Genomic DNA, 19,910 nt, shown 5'->3' with positions numbered 1-19,910 from the left:
TAAATGTGACACTCCAAGACATTGGTCACGTACCCCTGAGCATTTATGTAAGTTCTTTAAAGTATCGATAAAGGGGAAAGAAAAAGAGACCAATCTTGTTGAAAACAGTAACCATTTAATTGGTTCAACTAGTTTCAATGCTGCAGATTTTATGAATGATTTCGAATACATTGATTAAAAGATTGGTGGGACTAGAACAAATTTGTATTTTTCATGCATTCTTGTATTATAAAGAATGTTACATTTTGCATTTGTATTGTACTTATTTTTTATTTATTGCATTTTGTGAAGTTTGATATGGAAAATGCTATGAGCAAACATGAAAATAATACCATGGAAATTTGTATACCAGATAGTGGTACCACACACACTATTCTGCGAGATGAAAGATATTTCTTGGAAATAAAACCAACAAAAAAAATGGTGAATACAATATCAGGTCCTGTAGACTTGATTGAAGGTTGTGGTAAAACACAATTTTTGTTATCAAATGGTACAAAATTTCTGATAAATGATGCTTTATATTCACCACAATCGAAAAGAAATTTGTTGAGTTTTAATGACATATATTCTCATGGATATGATACTGAGACAATAACTGATGGAAATCAGAAATATATGTGTCTTACCACATATAAATCAGGAAAGAAATATGTGGTTGAAAAATTATCAATGCTTCCTACTGGATTGCATTATACACATATAAGTCCAATCGAATTAAATATGGTGGTTAATAGTTCTTCAATATTAACAAATTGGCATGATCGATTGGGACATCCTGGTTCAATAATGATGCGAAGAATTATTGAAAATACGCATGGTCATCCATTGAAAGACCAGAAGATCTTTCAGAATAATAAGTTTCAATGTAAAGCACGTTCTCTTGAAAAACTTATTATAAGACCATCGCCAGCTAAAATTCAAACAGAATCACCCATATTTCTTGAACGCATTCAGGGTGATATTTCTGGGCCAATTCACCCACCATGTGGACCATTTTAATATTTTATGGTATTGATCGATGCCTCTAGCAGATGGTCACATGTATGCTTATTGTCAACTCGGAATGTGGCATTTGAAAGATTAATGGCTCAAATAATAAAATTGCGGAATCAATTTTCCGTTTATACAATCAAGAAAATAAGACTTGATAATGCTGGAGAATTTACTTCCCAAACTTTCAATGACTATTGTATGTCAATGGGAATTACTATTGAACATCTTGTTGCTCATGTTCATACACAGAATGAATTAGCTGAATCATTGATTAAACGTCTACAACTGATTGCTAGACCAATGATTATGAGAACAAAACTCCCTAGTTCTATATGGGGACGTGCAATTTTACATGTTGCGGCATTAATTCGCATCAGACCAAGTGCATATCATAAATTCTCCCCATTGCAGCTTGCATTTGGTAAAGAACCAAATATTTCTAATCTGAGAATTTTTGGATGTATGGTGTATGTGCCTATTGCACCACCTCAACGATAAAAAATGGGTCATCAAAGAAAAATCGGTATTTATATCGGTTATGATAGCCCATCAATCATTCGATATCTTGAGCCTCAGACAGGGGATGTGTTTACAGCACGTTTTGCTGATTGTCATTTTAATGAAGAAATCTTCCCAATGTTAGGGGAAGAAAAGAAACACATCGAAAAAGAAATCACATGGTATGTACCATCATTGTTACATTTGGATCCAAGGACCAAATAATGTGAGAAAGATGTACAGAAAATTGTGCACTTGCAAAGAATTGCAAATCAAATGCCAGATGCATTTGCAGACACAAAAGGGGTAACAAAATCATATTTACATGTTGTAAATGCCCCTGCTCGAATTGAAATTCCAAAAAAACAAATTGAAGACACTCATGATGTCATAAAACGCTTGAAGTGTGGAAGGTCAGTCGATTCCAAGGATAAAAAATCCTCGAAAAAGAAAAGGCATAGAGAAACACGATGATCATAAAATAGAAAATGGTGTTCCAGAAGAAACACCTGATGATGAAAATGTTCTGTCAGAACCACAAACTGACGAGAATCGTGAAATCTCTATCAATTATATTAATACTGGAAAAATATGGAACCGAAAAGATATAGAAGATATTGATGAGATATTTTCTTATAATGTGGCATGTGACATCATAAATGAAAACGAGATCATGAACCAAAAACCTTTGGTGAATGTAAAACTCGTCATGATTGGGCAAAATGGAAAGATGTCATCCAGGTTGAATTGGATTTGCTGAATAAACGTAATGTTTTTGGACCTATAATCCTCACACCTGAAGGTGTAAAACCTGTTGGATACAAATGAGTTTTTATTCGAAAGCGAAATGAGAAAAATGAAATAGTCAGATATAAAGCTAGACTTGTTGCACAAGGTTTTTCTCAAAGGCCTGAAATTGATTATGAAGAAACGTATTCTCCTGTTATGGATGCAATTACGTTTCGATATTTGATTAGTTTGGCAGTGTCTGAAAATTTGAAAATGTGTCTTATGAATGTTGTTACAGCTTATTTATACGGATCACTTGATAGTGATATATACATGAAAATCTCTGAAAGATTTAAGATGTCTGAAGCACAAAATTCAAAACCTAAACAATTTTATTCTGTGAAATTGCAAAGATCATTATATGGGTTAAAGCAATCCGGTCGAATGTGGTATAATCGGCTAAGTGAGCACTTGATGAAAAAAGGATATGTAAATGATCCAATATGCCCTTTTGTTTTCATCAAGAAAACAACATTCGGATGTGTAATTATTGCTGTATATGTTGATGATTTAAACATCATTGGAACGAATAAATAAATTCAAGAAGTTATGATGTACTTGAAGGAAGAATTCGAAATGAAGGATCTTGGAAAAACCAAGTACTGTCTGGGTTTGCAAATAGAACAAAAAGAATGCGGAATTTTTGTTCACAATATAAATTATATAGAAAAGATCCTTAAACGTTTTAATATGGATAAATCAAATCCATTAAGTACTCCAATGGTTGTAAGATCATTAAACATAGAAAATGATCCATTCCGTCCATGTGAAGATGATGAAGTTATTCTTGATCTAGAAGTACCATATCTAAGTGTCATTGGTGCCCTTATGTATCTTGCAAATTGCACTAGACCTGATATATCTTTTGCTGTAATAAGTTCATGAACCATGAATATATTTATTAATAAATCTCGACCTCGATTCGATTATAAATAAATCTGATATATCTTTTGCTGTAATAAGTTCATGAACCATGAATATATTTATTAATAAATCTCGACCTCGATTCGATTATAAATAAATCTGATATATCTTTTGCTGTAATAAGTTCATGAACCATGAATATATTTATTAATAAATCTCTCTCTCTCTCTCTCTCTCTCTCAGTCAGCATGCTGCTTGAACATTTGCCTTCACACTTGTATTAGATCAAGCTAATTTCAGTTCCTCCAGGACCATAAGAGTTAATTGTAAATCTCATTTGACTTGTAATATTACTTTCCCGCTATCTGTGCTTCTACACTACATTATTCTCGTTCAAATCCTTTCATAGTTCAATTTTGTATGTATGAATTTGCATGAATGATGAATGGCCACAGTTGCAAGCCTCGTCTGTTTTGTCGGATAACTATTACCAGAAAACAAAACCTCACCAATATTAGAGACCGTTGCAAGCCTATCATTTAGTTTGTTTCTAACAGTGTCAACAATCATAGCACACAAAGAATAGAGTACAAACCAGATTTCTGACTGTCACATCCACCATCACAGAAGTAAATCAGTTTCTCGCTAGCATCTCGTCTCAACTTCCACTACGAAAGCTGAACTCAAGCCTATTTTACACAAAGTTAAACTCATTTCACTGTGTTATCATAACCCAACATGTATTGTATGGGTACTATATGTATGGTATAGATACGTTGTCATGATGAATCATTAGCATTTCCAGGACCTGTAGCACTCAACACCATTTCATTCGCTTCCATGTTACCATTCTGCGTTGTGAAAAACAAGACAGGTCAGATCCTCAAATATCTCTACCCATACTTTGCACGATTTGTATATAGCATGCATACCTCCTCACTCCTGTTATGTAGGGGAGTTGTTCCCAACGAGGTGGTTGTAGCCTTTGAAAGGTCTCGCAGAGTTCCCTAAAACATTCATGTATATGTCATTCAAATCTTGTAAACTTACAAAATCAATCAATCTAGTTACAAAAATAGTAAACCCACTGCCAAAAATTTGGTCCAAAGTGCAGATGATTGGTAAACAAAATGAAGCCGAAATAACAGCAAATTTTTCCAGTTCCCAGAGCACGCTAGTAGTAACAACACAAAACCAAGCCGAAATAACAGCAAATATTTCCAGTTCCCAGAGCACGCTAGTGGTAACAACACGAAATTCATTATATAGGGTGTAACAAAGGGTGATCCTCGTAGGACAATAGAGTGATGCCAAGGTCCTGGTCTAGTTCAGTGTGAGTAAGGTTGGAAGAGCAGTTCAGAGTCTAATATCGTGTGAGCAAGCTCTTAAATCTTGGATTTAGTTGTCATGTTGGAAGATATTGCGAGAACAGTATAATGATTACAGCAACAAATTTCACATATATTTGGGTGCGAATAAACTGAATCTAGTTGAATGCTAGCCTCATACGTTAATACAAACTTGAGCTCAAAGATTTGATAGGTGACCTCAGTCATTTTTGAAGATTAATACAAACTCACTGTCACATGTTTGAATCCAAACAGAAATCAAGAAAAGCATACCATCTTCACTCGCAAAAACCATAAAATCACAAATGGCATTGCGGATATATCATAAAATGTGGTTTACAGCGGCTTCTGGTAGGCCTTCTAAAACTTGGGGTTTTCAGGCTGAGTACCAACGGCACAAAAATATCAGAAAATGAATAATTTACCTTTCAAAAGTTCGTGATTTGTGACTATGGTGTGCATCTCATCAAGTTGAGCACACAGCATGAAATCATATGTCAATGATAGAAAACAAACCAGAGAAAGAATCATTATACCAACCCCCAAATTTACCTTATTAGCCCACATGAGTCCACATGCATTACAAAGTGTCCTCGGTCCTTCAGGTCCCCGGCGCATCATTGGGGTAGTTTTTTCATTAATACCACAATGCCGGCAGCTGGCAAATATGTTGTGAAAAAATCAGATGTATACTCTTTTTTAACTGATGCAAAAACTAAACATATAAAGCATTCATAAACACTCCTGCTCAATGACTAGTTAACAAAGGAACAAGAGAATTTTTTAATATAAAGAGGAATCGGGAGAAATGTGTTGGGAAAAGATCAAATTGCGGGCTTCTATGTGGATTAGGAATCATAAAGAGTTTGTTATGTTCTCGATTCTAGATTTAATCAGCGATTGAAGCTTTTATATTGTTGATATATTTTGAGTTTTAGGGGCTCCCGGTGCGGATATCTTATATAACATGATCTCGTTTCTTATCCAAAAAAACAAGAACTAGTTAACAGAGAAAGCTTCTCCCCACCTGAACAATCGAATTCTCAGCACTAGACTTTATCTCATTTGAAGAATGCTCTGAAAAAATCCACAGGGAACGAGAACCATAAAAAATGATAGCGTGATCTCCCTCCCAATGTCCATTTTTAACATGCCAATTTTTTCTTCTTCCATTAAACAACTATTAATCTGTTTTGAGCAATTAGCAGTACTTCTGAAAGATTTTGCACACTCATCTGGACTCCTATGAGCAGTCATAAGCGTCTACATGACTTCATCTGCCTGCTTTTCATGCAAGTCATCTTCACAATACTATAAACTATGATAAACATCGATCTAGTATATAATCTTTCCAATATCTTGTTATTAGCTATACAACTGCAAATAGCAGAGTCACAAATCAAAACTTGAAATAAAAAAGGAATGAATCATTTAACCATAAGCGATGAAGTCAATTTCAGGAATCCCCGCATCATTTTCCCAAAAATCAAGTGGATTAAAAACAAGTGAGAGGTAACATACAATGTCAAGAAGTGGTATAGCACAAGTTAATCAAAAGAGACAGACAGCAGATTCTTTTTTATTATTATTATTTTTTATTTGGGGGAAGATTTAAAATTAGATCTCGAACCAAGATAATTCTTAAGTGAGAGTGAGCAATATGTCATTGCCAACAGAAAGCAAAATTCTGGGTGTTACTGTGAAAATATGCAAGAATTGCACGGATGACTTTACTCACAAAGAATCTTGAGTCTGCGACCCATGGCCATCAATTCCCCAGCTTTGATTTGAGTCCCAGCTCGACGCAGCTGATGCAGAATCATCAAGGTTGGGCTTCGAGGATGTAAATTGTCCTTTATTCCGTTGCATTCTTTAAAAGATTAATAGAAAATAATTTTCAACAAAAAAATTGAAACATCTCGAGCATTAAAGCTGTCATCTCAATCCAGACATAAAACTTCATAAAAAAAGGACTCCCATACCTCAAAGCAACTTCCTTGCGAACAGTATAACGTATTTTCTTGTCAAAATTTCGTTCTTTCCGCTTCTCACGAAATCTTATAAGTGAAGCCAATCTCTGAGGAACATTTAGCTTTTGTGGGGTACTGGATAAACCCTATTGGAAAAGTATCAAAGGGTGCCACCAGAAACAAACACATAATATCATTTCAGAGTCGAATACAGAGAGTAACCGTACTCTGCTATTAGGAGTAGACATTGGAGCTGTAGGAATGATAGGGGGTACTTCGCGCCCTCCCAATAGTAGAAGTACAGCTTGAACCTGAAACACATAATCAAAGCAAGTTGACTCAATAGTCTAAAGGAAACAGTTGAAGACATTAATAAGAACCCCAAGAAAACATAACAGATTAATCAACACAACTTATTTTCTGAAATCACAGCACAATATACCTTAGAATTAAATTGTAAATGCTTCAAAGTAAAACTCAGTATATCGTCATAAATTTTCATCAAGTTACATGTGAAAGCCTTTCATCATGATGCAGGCACAAAAAGTCTTGAATTACCTAACCATTATTAATACATTAGATTCATAATTAACATAAGAGACCACAAATTGGATACTAAAGTGGTGTAAAAGGACCCAAGATTTTTCCATTTGGAGGAATAGTCTCTAAATGTTTTGTGGAGAAAAATTTACAAATTCCAAAAAAGTTCCCGAAAAATTATACTGCTTTAAATGACCAAGCAAAAAACATATAGAAAAGACACCTAAATGAGCCCACGAACAATGCTTTGTGCCAGTCGGGTATAAAGGTGAGAACTCCATGGCAGATTTATACTGTGGAAATTGAAATAATATCGAATAAACCAATTCAGATTATAATTATATGAGTGGAACCTTCAACAAAGGTTGCCAAGTGCACTATCGAAATAATTTACCAGACCGGTATCCTACTCTATGTGCAACTACCAATTTGAATGATTTGAAATGGGGTAACTGAAAAAGATACTTTCAATAAGGCCCTATAAATAGTAGAAAACTGGACCGGTTAAAAGGCATGGTTATGTTGAATCAAGAGCGTGTCGACATGAAAGCAAATCCAATTGAACAGTCCTGCGTTGAAGATTAACAAACCAGAAAGTATAGAGCAGCAACATAATCAGTGTTCGAAATTTCGGCCTAGGCGGCCGCCTCCGGCCGAAACGGAAAACATCTAATCGGCCGTCCTAGGCGGCCAGCCGCCTAGGCGGTAGGAGGCGGCTTGCAGATTTTGATTAGGTTTTGTTTTGGGCTTTTAATTAAAAGCCCAAAAAAAAAACGGGCAGTCAAAAAAATAAAAGGGCTTTTTGTTGTTGGCTTGCCCTAAAACATCTTCAGACTTCATCCTCGTCAGTCGTCATTTGAGAGGCATCGATAGAAGAAGCGACTCGTTTTTTTCCCCTTCAATGTCTGATTCCAGGTTTTAAGTCGGACCCTTTATTTGCTTACCAGCTTGATTCGAAGGCAGCCAGAAAATAGAAGCTCGATTCCAGGCTCCTGCTATTCACTTGGCAAATAGTTGATGAAGCAACTGGAGCAGATGAAAATATACAACTCCGAAGAAGCTCTAGAGTGAGAGAACTTCACGAGGATGATTTTGCATCCGACGAAGAGGATGATCACAATGAAGATATTGAGTTTGTGTCTGATGAAGAACAAGTTGTTGAAAATTATGGAGAAGATGAAGTAGACCAGTAGACTAAATTTGAGACATTCTATTAGTTGTGTAATTTTTGAACTCATTTTAAAATTTGATGTTTTTTTATGTTGGGAGTTATATAATGTGATTTTTTAGTTGATCCGCCTAGGCGGCCTAGGCGCTGGTCGGGCCCCCGACTAGCGCCTAGCGAATTTTAGAACCTTGAACATAATGCAGTCTTCATGCAACACTGAAACAAGTGAACTCTTCGCTTGTAAATACAAGCGGTAGATTTTTCACATGAAGCACACCATATATCATCATATCACTCGGACATGTGATCAGATACCTTTTGTAAACAGAAAATGAATTTATCATATGCTTGTATCCTAAAAGGTACACAGTGAGCTATCTAGTCTTCAATACTACCGGCAAGTTCGTCATAATAATATGAAATTTACGAATAGACTCAAATAAAACAAATAAGTAAAAAGATTGCAATGTAAAAACAACAATGGTATAAATTTCAGTTTATACATCATATGGCTATACAGGAAACCTTTTCTGGAGAGACGGAGTCGAACACATAAACTTGACCCTGAAAGGACAGTGTGAGCTGGTTATTGTTCTCGCTATGCGGCACCAATGCACCATGGTTATCAGCTCGATTCCCCATATCAGCTGAAACATCGCCATCAAGAACTTCATTCACCACACTACTACTACCAACATTATTATTGTCGTCATGCTCGTCTTGATCTATTACACTCCCGTTACTTATGTGATGATGCAACCCATGATGATGCTGATCTTGCAAGTAATGCATCATTCCCGATTCGGTTCCATGCATTCCATCCATATTCAGCCTATACAGTAACAGTCAAACACCGACCACTTTCGTTCTTTCTTAAATAGGAATCGCATCCATTAATAAAAGAACTCTACTTTGATCCCACACAGAACTTCTCTAATTCTTGCCAGCCTGAATTGCTTCAGCAACAACATAGACACAAATTTAAAAAAAAAAGGAAAAATTAAAATATAATATAAGAAAAAAGAAAATGAAGTGGGTGCTTTTAAAAAATGAATAACATTCAACGTGTTAATTAATTACCAAGAATATGAGAGATTAAATATATTAGAGAAAAGAACAAGAATGCTAGTGGAGAAGATGGTGGTAAGACGGCGGAGATCGGAAATGTGGGGCAATGAACGGCGGAGAATGGGGAGATGCAGTGAAGATGAAGATCGGTGGTGGGCCGCCTCGCTCTCTAGGGTTTCGAGCGATTGATTAGTACTAATAATGGACGGTGTTTTTATTTATTATCGACAATGTGGCACGTGATTTTCAAATAATTCAATTATTTGAGAAAAAATATAAAAATTTATAATAAAGAAAAAAAATATCATTGTTATGCAAAAATAAAAATTTATGATAAAAAATAAAAATTTTAAAATTCAAAATATATAAACTCTACACCACAAATTTTTCTCTCTCAATTCAGTTGTATTTTTCATCACAAATAAAGACCTATTTATATATCTCATTTGGAGATTAGTCCAAAAATTAATTCATGATCATCTACATCATCACACACTAATTTTTAAAATTTTAAAACTCAATTTTCAACATTCAACATTCAACATTATATAATAATAATATATTTTCAACACTCCCCCTTGTGATGATGATCGTGATATAATGTGTAACACCCGGTATTTTTAATTACATAAATCCGCCTGCATAATTAGGATATTTAATTATTTAAATTTATGATTTATGGGTTAAATAATTATGTGAATTATTTATGCATGATTTAATTTATTTTTAAGCATTTAACCCATAATTAGTGAATTATATGATTTTTAGTATTTTATTATTTAATCGCGTAGACGGGACCGTGGACGGACGAGATGACAACTTTCTAGCCAAATTATTTTATGAGTCTTTTTGGAGCCTTAAAATATTATTTTGAGTTTTATTATCTCAAAATCTTAAGTATTTAATTTTATATAATTTTAGGAGTCCTTTTTATCCAAAATTAGCCAAAATATTGACTTTTTAGTATTTTTAAAATTTCCCTAAATTAATATTTCGAGATTTATTTTATGTTTCAGATTTTTTTAAAAGGTTTCTTTTAGAGTTTTAGTTGAGTTATATTTTATATATATTATATCCTTAATTATAGAATTAATTACCCTATTTTCTATTAAAATAAAACCTAAATCTACCCAACCCCACCCAAAACCTCACGTCACTCTCAACTTCAGCCGCCACCCCCACTCATTGTCTTCATCCTCTCGACCCAGCAGTCCCAGAGAAGCCATAGCCAAGAGGTTCGAAGCTCCAAAAGCCCGTATTTTCGTCCCGTCGTCCCGGAACCGTCCCACGTTCGTATTCCTCGTCATTTATCGGTGAAAGGCATGCGTTTCTTTCTCTTTTATCATGCTATATCAGTGTATATTCGAGTGTGTGCGTGTGCATCAGAATATTTTTCTTAAATTTTTCAGAAACAGTCGGGTTTAGTTTTGTATCATGTTCATGTTGAATTTAATTTTTTATTGCATCGTTTTTCTTGAGCCATGATGAGTTCTAGCTGCTGGTTCAAGTGTCATAGTAAGCCTCAGGGTCCCTAGAGTCGGCTGTGGTCAGGGGATCGAGCCAAGGTAGGGCTGGACAGGAGCTTTATCGGCAGATGGTGGAGACGGGCGCAGTTTAGGGTTCGGGAGAAAGAGGTGGTGGCTCGGGTGGCTGGGCTGCATGGGGTTGGACCACCAAGCAGGTTAGGTCCGGCAGGACCTCGGGAGGGTCCTGCCGGCGATGGTCCGGCCAGGGGTGGCCGGACTGGCGCGGCAGCAGCCCTCGAAGGGCTGCTGCACGCAGCCGAGGGAATTTGGGAGAGGGGGCCATCGGGTTGGGCTGGGTTAGGGGTCTGGGTCGGGTCTGAGTGGTCCGGGTCGGGTCGGTTAGGTAGTGGGTCGGGTTAGTGAGTTCGGGTCCGAGTTTGGTGGGCCGGGCTCGAGTTTTTTTATTTTTAAAGTATTTTACAAATTTATGGGTTTTTGAGTCAAATAAATTGAAATAAAATTATTTGGACCCCCAAATAATTTTATTTGGACTTTTAAAATTTTAATTAAGTTAGTCCATTAATTTTATGGGCTTTTGGGCCCATAAAAGTTAATGGGCCAGTCTTTGGGTTTTGGGCCCAATGGGCCAGTTTAAGTGTTATTGGACTTAGTGTAATTTTAATGGGCTTAATTAATTTAATTGGGCTTAGATTAATTAATTGGGCTTAAAGATTAAGATATTGGGCTTAAGTATGTTAATGGGCCAGATTTAAGTTAATGGGCTTGAGTGTAAGGCCAGCAGTCCAGAACCATCCATGAGAAAATTGCATGTGTCTTGATTATATATTTAATTATTTTTATGCATTTAAGTTATTTTAATATTTATATGTTAGTAAGAAAATTAAATTAAATATATATGAAGGACACACAATTTATTTAAGTACATGCATTCATGAAATCAATTTTTATGCTATGATTGAAATTCTATGGTTGAGCAAATAAAATATTTTAGGTGGAAGTTGAAGTAGTGTGGCCATTTATGGGCAGTTTTCTGCCATTTATGTATGGGCAGTTTCTGCCATTTATGTATGGGTGGTTCGCCACCAGCCTCGTACGATGGTTTCTTAGACTGATCAGTCGCACTATAAGTATGGGTCACACTTACGGATAGGACCATTCGATGTTAAGAAAATAAGTGCTCAACAACTCAGTATGTATGATATTATGTATGTTATGTATTTATGTTATTAAGTTATGTTATGAAATTTTAAGCATGCTCATTTATGTATATGTATGTATTAGTATTAAATTGATTTAAATTATTTTAAACCCTTGTTAGTATGCATGTTGGGCCTCTAGGCTCACTACACTGATATGGTGCAGGTGAGTACGTAGAAGAGCAGGTTACTCCTACCGGTGGTGAGGACGTATGAGCAGCGCTGCAGTAGCCCCGTGACCGTGACAGCTTTTGAGTCACCGTGCATGATGTCATGTGATACATTTTAATATTTTTAGTGCATGCACACATTTTAATTATTTTATTTATGCAGTACATTTTAATTATTGTTTTGACTCAGATAGTTATTTAAAAGAATGCCTTTTCTTAAGTATTTAATTATTTATTTATTTAGTCGTGTATTTATTTTAAGATTTTATTCTGTGCATATATGTACATATTTTATTTAGTAGTATAAAAAAAAAAAAAATTTTCCGCATATTTATTTATTATAGAGTTAGGGTCGTTTCAGTTGGTATCAGAGCACGGTCCTTGGAGGGGTCACTACTGCTATGCTAGCTCAGAAATCCACGCTACCGGTCTGTAAGTTTTAATGTTTATAGTATGATTTAATTTCTATAATTTAAGTTAGCCTTAAATTTTAAACACTTAGTTATGCATGGCGATTTACGTAAAGTAATATGTGGTGGTGCAGAATGCCTCCCAGACCAGTGAACCGACGTGGGGGACCTCCACCTCCACCTCCACCGCCACCTCAGCAGCACCCCATGACAGCACTGGAGCAGGCCAGTGCCACGATGATGGCGGGTATTACTGCCTTGCTGGAGCAGCAGGCTGCCCGTCCCAGACTGTCCCACGAGGAGGACGTCGCAGAGAGGTTCCAGAAGAAGGGGCCTAAGGAGTTTGTGGGGACCACCGATCCGTTGGTGGCTGAGGGATGGATTCGCTCTCTTGAGTCCATCTTCGATTATATGGGGATCACAGACACCGACAGGGTGAGCTGTGCGACGTACATGATGCGAGGCGATGCAGCCCTTTGGTGGGAGGGTGCAGTCAGAGGAGTCCATCTACCTACACTGACGTGGGCCGAGTTCAGGCGTATCTTCTACGCCAAGTACTTCACCGAGGATGTGCGCAGTCGCATGATCCGTGAGTTCATGAGTCTCCGTCAGGGGGACAGGTCGGTTGTGGAGTATGTGAGCCAGTTTGAGAGGGGCTGTCACTTTGTGCCCATGATTACTGATAGTCCGCAGGAGAAGCTGCGACAGTTTGTGGAGGGCCTGAAGGCTGAGATCAGGCATGACGTACGTATGGCAGACGTCTTTACATATGAGTCTGCAGTTAGCAGGGCCTTGCGTTCCGAGGAGGGACCGAGGGAGATACAGAGAGAGCAGCAGGGTAAGAGGCAGTTTGTGCAGACAGGGTATCAGCGACCATCTTCGCAGCCACCTGCGAAGAAACAGTCTACAGGGCCATCCAAGGGCCCGAATCAGCAGAGGCCTCAGGGGAAGCCACAGCAGCAGACTAGGGGCGGGGCCCCTACTCCAGGGAGATATCCAGTGTGTCCGAAGTGTCAGAAGATGCATTCCGGGCAGTGTCTTATGGGAGCAGGAGTCTGCTATCGTTGCAAGGAGCCAGGGCATCAGATTGCCAACTGCCCGCATAGGCAGAATGTCAGTGGGCGAGTTTATGTGATGCAGGCTGAGGAGGCAGACCCAGATACCTCCTTGATCACCGGTATACCTAACCCCTAGAACTTTTTCAATTCTTTGCTTTTTTGCGATTATATCTGAATGCCTGTTACACAAGTTTAATTATCAGCATGCTAGAATAAGAATTTTGTTTCTTTGTGATTAGAATTAAGGATTTTAGTGTTTTAACCTTGGGAGCATAGTGGTATGAATTGTTGGGAATCTTCTGCGTGCAGGAAGAATTCTAGTTGGAGGCAACTCCACGTTTGCGTTGCTAGATTCAGGAGCCACGCATTCGTTTATCTCCCGAGATTTTATCAGACGGATAGGCATTTCACCGGAGGTTGTAGACAGTGGTTACGATGTTACCATGCCATCCGGACAGATTATCACTACCACTAGTGTCATCAGGGATCTGGCATTGGAGTTGCAGGGACACTCCATTCGAGCAGATCTAGTGGTTCTTCCATTGACTGGGTTTGACTTGATTTTGGGTATGGACTGGCTATCAGTTAATGGAGCTTCGATTGATTTCCGACGTAGGACAGTGTCAGTGAAGCCAGCAGGAGGTGAGATGTTTACTTTCTTTGCATCTCAGTCTAGCAGTATTCCTCAGATGATATCACTTGTTCGTGCGAGGAAACTGTTGCGCAATGGATGTCAGGGTTTTCTTGCTAGTGTGGTCACTACCTCAGACGTTTCTAGCAGATCTCTATCAGATATAGAGGTGGTACGTGACTATCCAGATGTTTTTCCTGACGATGTTGCAGGAGTTCCACCAGTGAGAGAGGTGGAGTTCAGTATTGAGTTGTTGCCGGATACTGTGCCTATCTCTAAGGCACCGTATCGACTTGCTCCTACAGAGATGAGAGAGTTGAAGGAGCAGATTCAGGAGCTGTTGGAGAAGGGCTTTGTTCGTCCTAGCTTTTCTCCATGGGGAGCTCCAGTGTTGTTTGTGAAGAAGAAGGACGGCAGCATGAGATTGTGCATCGACTACCGAGAGCTCAACAGAGTCACAGTGAAGAATAAGTATCCACTACCGAGGATAGAGGATTTATTCGATCAGTTGCAGGGAGCTTCGGTATTCTCCAAGATCGATCTGCGATCTGGTTACCATCAGTTGAGAGTCAGAGATTCAGACGTGTCTAAGACTGCCTTTAGGACACGATATGGGCACTATGAGTTCTTGGTGATGCCCTTTGGGTTGACCAATGCTCCAGCAGTTTTTATGGATCTCATGCATCGTGTCTTCCAGCCGTATCTAGATCAGTTTGTCATTGTATTCATTGATGACATATTGATCTACTCGAGGAGCATTGAGGAGCATACACAGCATTTGCATACAGCCTTGCAGACTTTGAGGGAGCATCGACTGTTTGCAAAGTTCAGTAAGTGTGAGTTTTGGTTGGAGCAGGTGGCGTTTCTAGGCCACATTATTTCTAGGGATGGGATTGCAGTGGATCAGTCCAAGGTGCAGGCAGTGAGGGATTGGGGGATTCCAAAGAATGCATCGGAGATTCGTAGCTTCTTGGGTTTAGCAGGATACTATAGGAAGTTCATCAAGGGTTTTTCCTCTATTGCAGTATCCTTGACTTCCTTGACCAAGAAGAACGCGAAGTATAGTTGGAGTCCAGATTGTCAGAGGAGCTTTGATCAGCTGAAGGATGCACTTACTTCAGCACCGGTGTTAGCTATGACAGTGCCACATGAGGAGTTAGTGGTGTACACCGACGCGTCCAAGCTTGGTTTGGGCGCAGTACTTATGCAGAGTGGCAGAGTTATCGCATATGCGTCGCGACAGTTGAAGATTCATGAGCAGAACTATCCGACGCATGATTTGGAGCTTGCAGCAGTGGTATTTGCGTTGAAAATCTGGAGGCACTATCTTTACGGCGAGAAGTGCAAGATTTTCACCGACCACAAGAGCCTCAAGTACTTCTTCACCCAGAAGGAGTTGAACATGAGGCAGCGCAGATGGCTTGAGCTTGTTAAGGACTATGACTGTGACATTAGCTACCATCCGGGTAAGGCTAATGTAGTGGCAGATGCTTTGAGTCGGAAGTCGTCAGCGGTATCATGTTTGACTGTACAGTTACCACTACAGACCGAGATTCAGAGATTTGGTTTGGAGTGCTATCCGAGCGGCCATGCACCGAGCTTGTCAGTGTTGACGGTGCAGCCCGTTTTGAGAGATCGGATTAGAGAGGGACAGTCCACTGATGAGGAGCTACAGCGATGGAGACAGAGAGATGAGGCCAGAGGTAGTCTCTTATATACAGTGGAGGATGGCATCGTTCAGTACCGTGGGAGGATGTGGGTACCGAACGTTGATCAGTTGAGAGCCGAGATTCTAGCAGAGGCTCATGCGTCTCCGTACTCCATTCACCCCGGAAGTACGAAGATGTACCGAGACTTGCAGTTATTGTATTGGTGGCCTGGGATGAAGAGTGACATCGGGAGAGTGGTGTCAGAGTGCTTGACTTGTCAGCAAGTCAAAGCAGAGCATCAGCGTCCAGCAGGACTCCTTAGACCTCTTCCCATTCCGGAATGGAAATGGGAGAATATTACGATGGACTTTGTGGTTGGCTTGCCGAGGAGTGCCAGAGGTTGCACAGCGATTTGGGTGATTGTGGATAGACTCACCAAGTCAGCTCATTTCTTGCCGGTGAGGACTAACTATACTTTGACACAGTATGCAGAGCTTTACATTAGAGAGATTGTTAGACTGCATGGCATACCAGTGTCTATTGTGTCAGACAGAGATCCGAGATTCACATCTGCGTTTTGGAAGAGTCTGCACACAGCTTTGGGGACTAGGCTTCTGTTCAGTACAGCATTTCATCCCCAGACAGATGGTCAGTCTGAGAGAGTGATCCAGGTTCTCGAGGATCTTTTGAGAGCTTGTGTCATCGATTTTCGAGGATCTTGGGAGACTAGACTGCCATTAGTGGAGTTTACCTATAACAACAGCTTTCAGTCGTCTATAGGTATGGCTCCATATGCAGCACTTTATGGGAGGAGATGCAGATCTCCAGTGCATTGGGATGAGGTTGGTGAGAGGATTTTGTTGGGTCCAGAGATTGTGCAGCAGACAGCTGACATCGTGACGCAGATTCGAGATAGGATGAGGACTGCGCAGAGTCGGCAGAAGAGTTATGCAGATGCCAGACGACGCGATTTGGAGTTCGCAGTAGGTGATCACGTATTCTTGAAGGTGTCACCTATGAAGGGAGTAGCGCGTTTTGGACGGAGAGGCAAGCTTAATCCGAGATATATAGGGCCATTCGAGATCTTGGAGCGAGTTGGCACGTTGGCCTATCGTTTAGCTCTACCTCCAGGGCTAGCGGCAGTGCACAACGTTTTCCATGTATCCATGCTTCGGAGATATGTCTCCAACCCGTCGCATGTGTTGGATTTCGAGCCCTTACAGTTGCCACCAGATCTTGTATACGAGGAGAGACCAGTGCGGATCTTGGCTAGAGAGGAGCGGAGGCTTAGGACGCGGGTCATACCGATGGTCAGAGTCCAGTGGCTGAATCACTCGGAGGAGGAAGCTACTTGGGAGACCGAGGAGGATATGAGGACTCGCTACCCGGAGTTGTTCGGGTAAGTACTTTAATTTCGAGGACGAAATTCAATTTAAGGGGGGGGAGAATTGTAACACCCGGTATTTTTAATTACATAAATCCGCCTGCATAATTAGGATATTTAATTATTTAAATTTATGATTTATGGGTTAAATAATTATGTGAATTATTTATGCATGATTTAATTTATTTTTAAGCATTTAACCCATAATTAGTGAATTATATGATTTTTAGTATTTTATTATTTAATCGCGTAGACGGGACCGTGGACGGACGAGATGACAACTTTCTAGCCAAATTATTTTATGAGTCTTTTTGGAGCCTTAAAATATTATTTTGAGTTTTATTATCTCAAAATCTTAAGTATTTAATTTTATATAATTTTAGGAGTCCTTTTTATCCAAAATTAGCCAAAATATTGACTTTTTAGTATTTTTAAAATTTCCCTAAATTAATATTTCGAGATTTATTTTATGTTTCAGATTTTTTTTAAAGGTTTCTTTTAGAGTTTTAGTTGAGTTATATTTTATATATATATTATATCCTTAATTATAGAATTAATTACCCTATTTTCTATTAAAATAAAACCTAAATCTACCCAACCCCACCCAAAACCTCACGTCACTCTCAACTTCAGCCGCCACCCCCACTCATTGTCTTCATCCTCTCGACCCAGCAGTCCCAGAGAAGCCATAGCCAAGAGGTTCGAAGCTCCAAAAGCCCGTATTTTCGTCCCGTCGTCCCGGAACCGTCCCACGTTCGTATTCCTCGTCATTTATCGGTGAAAGGCATGCGTTTCTTTCTCTTTTATCATGCTATATCAGTGTATATTCGAGTGTGTGCGTGTGCATCAGAATATTTTTCTTAAATTTTTCAGAAACAGTCGGGTTTAGTTTTGTATCATGTTCATATTGAATTTAATTTTTTATTGCATCGTTTTTCTTTAGCCATGATGAGTTCTAGCTGCTGGTTCAAGTGTCATAGTAAGCCTCAGGGTCCCTAGAGTCGGCTGTGGTCAGGGGATCGAGCCAAGGTAGGGCTGGACAGGAGCTTTATCGGCAGATGGTGGAGACGGGCGCAGTTTAGGGTTCGGGAGAAAGAGGTGGTGGCTCGGGTGGCTGGGCTGCATGGGGTTGGACCACCAAGCAGGTTAGGTCCGGCAGGACCTCGGGAGGGTCCTGCCGGCGATGGTCCGGCCAGGGGTGGCCGGACTGGCGCGGCAGCAGCCCTCGAAGGGCTGCTGCACGCAGCCGAGGGAATTTGGGAGAGGGGGCCATCGGGTTGGGCTGGGTTAGGGGTCTGGGTCGGGTTTGAGTGGTCCGGGTCGGGTCGGTTAGGTAGTGGGTCGGGTTAGTGAGTTCGGGTCCGAGTTTGGTGGGCCGGGCTCGAGTTTTTTTATTTTTAAAGTATTTTACAAATTTATGGGTTTTTGAGTCAAATAAATTGAAATAAAATTATTTGGACCCCCAAATAATTTTATTTGGACTTTTAAAATTTTAATTAAGTTAGTCCATTAATTTTATGGGCTTTTGGGCCCATAAAAGTTAATGGGCCAGTCTTTGGGTTTTGGGCCCAATGGGCCAATTTAAGTGTTATTGGACTTAGTGTAATTTTAATGGGCTTAATTAATTTAATTGGGCTTAGATTAATTAATTGGGCTTAAAGATTAAGATATTGGGCTTAAGTATGTTAATGGGCCAGATTTAAGTTAATGGACTTGAGTGTAAGGCCAGCAGTCCAGAACCATCCATGAGAAAATTGCATGTGTCCTGATTATATATTTAATTATTTTTATGCATTTAAGTTATTTTAATATTTATATGTTAGTAAGAAAATTAAATTAAATATATATGAAGGACACACAATTTATTTAAGTACATGCATTCATGAAATCAATTTTTATGCTATGATTGAAATTCTATGGTTGAGCAAATAAAATATTTTAGGTGGAAGTTGAAGTAGTGTGGCCATTTATGGGCAGTTTTCTGCCATTTATGTATGGGCAGTTTCTGCCATTTATGTATGGGTGGTTCGCCACCAGCCTCGTACGATGGTTTTTTAGACTGATCAGTCGCACTATAAGTATGGGTCACACTTACGGATAGGACCATTCGATGTTAAGAAAATAAGTGCTCAACAACTCAGTATGTATGATATTATGTATGTTATGTATTTATGTTATTAAGTTATGTTATGAAATTTTAAGCATGCTCATTTATGTATATGTATGTATTAGTATTAAATTGATTTAAATTATTTTAAACCCTTGTTAGTATGCATGTTGGGCCTCTAGGCTCACTACACTGATATGGTGCAGGTGAGTACGTAGAGGAGCAGGTTACTCCTACCGGTGGTGAGGACGTATGAGCAGCGCTGCAGTAGCCCCGTGACCGTGACAGCTTTTGAGTCACCGTGCATGATGTCATGTGATACATTTTAATATTTTTAGTGCATGCACACATTTTAATTATTTTATTTATGCAGTACATTTTAATTATTGTTTTGACTCAGATAGTTATTTAAAAGAATGCCTTTTCTTAAGTATTTAATTATTTATTTATTTAGTCGTGTATTTATTTTAAGATTTTATTCTGTGCATATATGTATGGGCATATATGTACATATTTTATTTAGTAGTATAAAAAAAAAAAAAATTTTCCGCATATTTATTTATTATAGAGTTAGGG

The 19,910-nt window shown here is 38.9% G+C and overlaps 2 protein-coding genes across 3 annotated transcripts; one reads left to right on the top strand and one right to left on the bottom strand.

Annotated features, from left to right (window-relative positions):
- Positions 1 to 3,625: 3,625 nt before the first annotated feature.
- LOC140880534 (GATA transcription factor 24-like) lies at positions 3,626 to 9,414 on the bottom strand. Of its 2 annotated transcripts, none has more exons than XM_073285064.1 (8): positions 9,255 to 9,414; positions 8,700 to 9,130; positions 6,694 to 6,777; positions 6,479 to 6,612; positions 6,235 to 6,366; positions 5,049 to 5,154; positions 4,080 to 4,154; positions 3,626 to 3,998 (listed from the first exon to the last, which is right to left on the bottom strand). In XM_073285064.1, the coding sequence occupies exons 2-8, from the start codon at positions 8,997 to 8,999 to the stop codon at positions 3,927 to 3,929; spliced, it is 903 nt and encodes a 300-aa protein (XP_073141165.1). In that variant the 5' UTR covers positions 9,000 to 9,130; positions 9,255 to 9,414; the 3' UTR covers positions 3,626 to 3,926. The 2 variants fall into 2 exon arrangements, with proteins under 2 accessions (XP_073141165.1, XP_073141166.1); XM_073285065.1 differs by having other exon boundaries at positions 8,700 to 9,122.
- A 7,346-nt stretch (positions 9,415 to 16,760) lies between these two features.
- LOC140877454 (uncharacterized) lies at positions 16,761 to 19,599 on the top strand. Its single transcript, XM_073280990.1, has 2 exons — positions 16,761 to 17,242; positions 19,541 to 19,599. The coding sequence occupies exons 1-2, from the start codon at positions 16,761 to 16,763 to the stop codon at positions 19,542 to 19,544; spliced, it is 486 nt and encodes a 161-aa protein (XP_073137091.1). The 3' UTR covers positions 19,545 to 19,599.
- Positions 19,600 to 19,910: the final 311 nt, after the last annotated feature.

This window comes from Henckelia pumila, chromosome 2, assembly GCF_033568475.1.
Source record: "Henckelia pumila isolate YLH828 chromosome 2, ASM3356847v2, whole genome shotgun sequence".
NCBI lineage: Eukaryota > Viridiplantae > Streptophyta > Magnoliopsida > Lamiales > Gesneriaceae > Henckelia > Henckelia pumila.
The sequence above is the reverse complement of the archived record's forward strand: the minus strand, read 5'-3'. Positions and strand labels throughout refer to the sequence as shown.

Excerpts from the sequence above, each read along its gene's own strand:
- LOC140877454 (XM_073280990.1), top strand. The coding sequence starts at position 16,761 with ATGAGGACTGCGCAGAGTCGGCAGAAGAGTTATGCAGATGCCAGACGA.
- LOC140880534 (XM_073285064.1), bottom strand. The coding sequence starts at position 8,999 with ATGGATGGAATGCATGGAACCGAATCGGGAATGATGCATTACTTGCAA. Across the intron at positions 6,613-6,693 it reads TGTCTACTCCTAATAGCAGA|GGTTTATCCAGTACCCCACA; the intron begins GTACGGTTACTC and ends CTTTTCCAATAG. Across the intron at positions 3,999-4,079 it reads TACATAACAGGAGTGAGGAG|AATGGTAACATGGAAGCGAA; the intron begins GTATGCATGCTA and ends TTCACAACGCAG.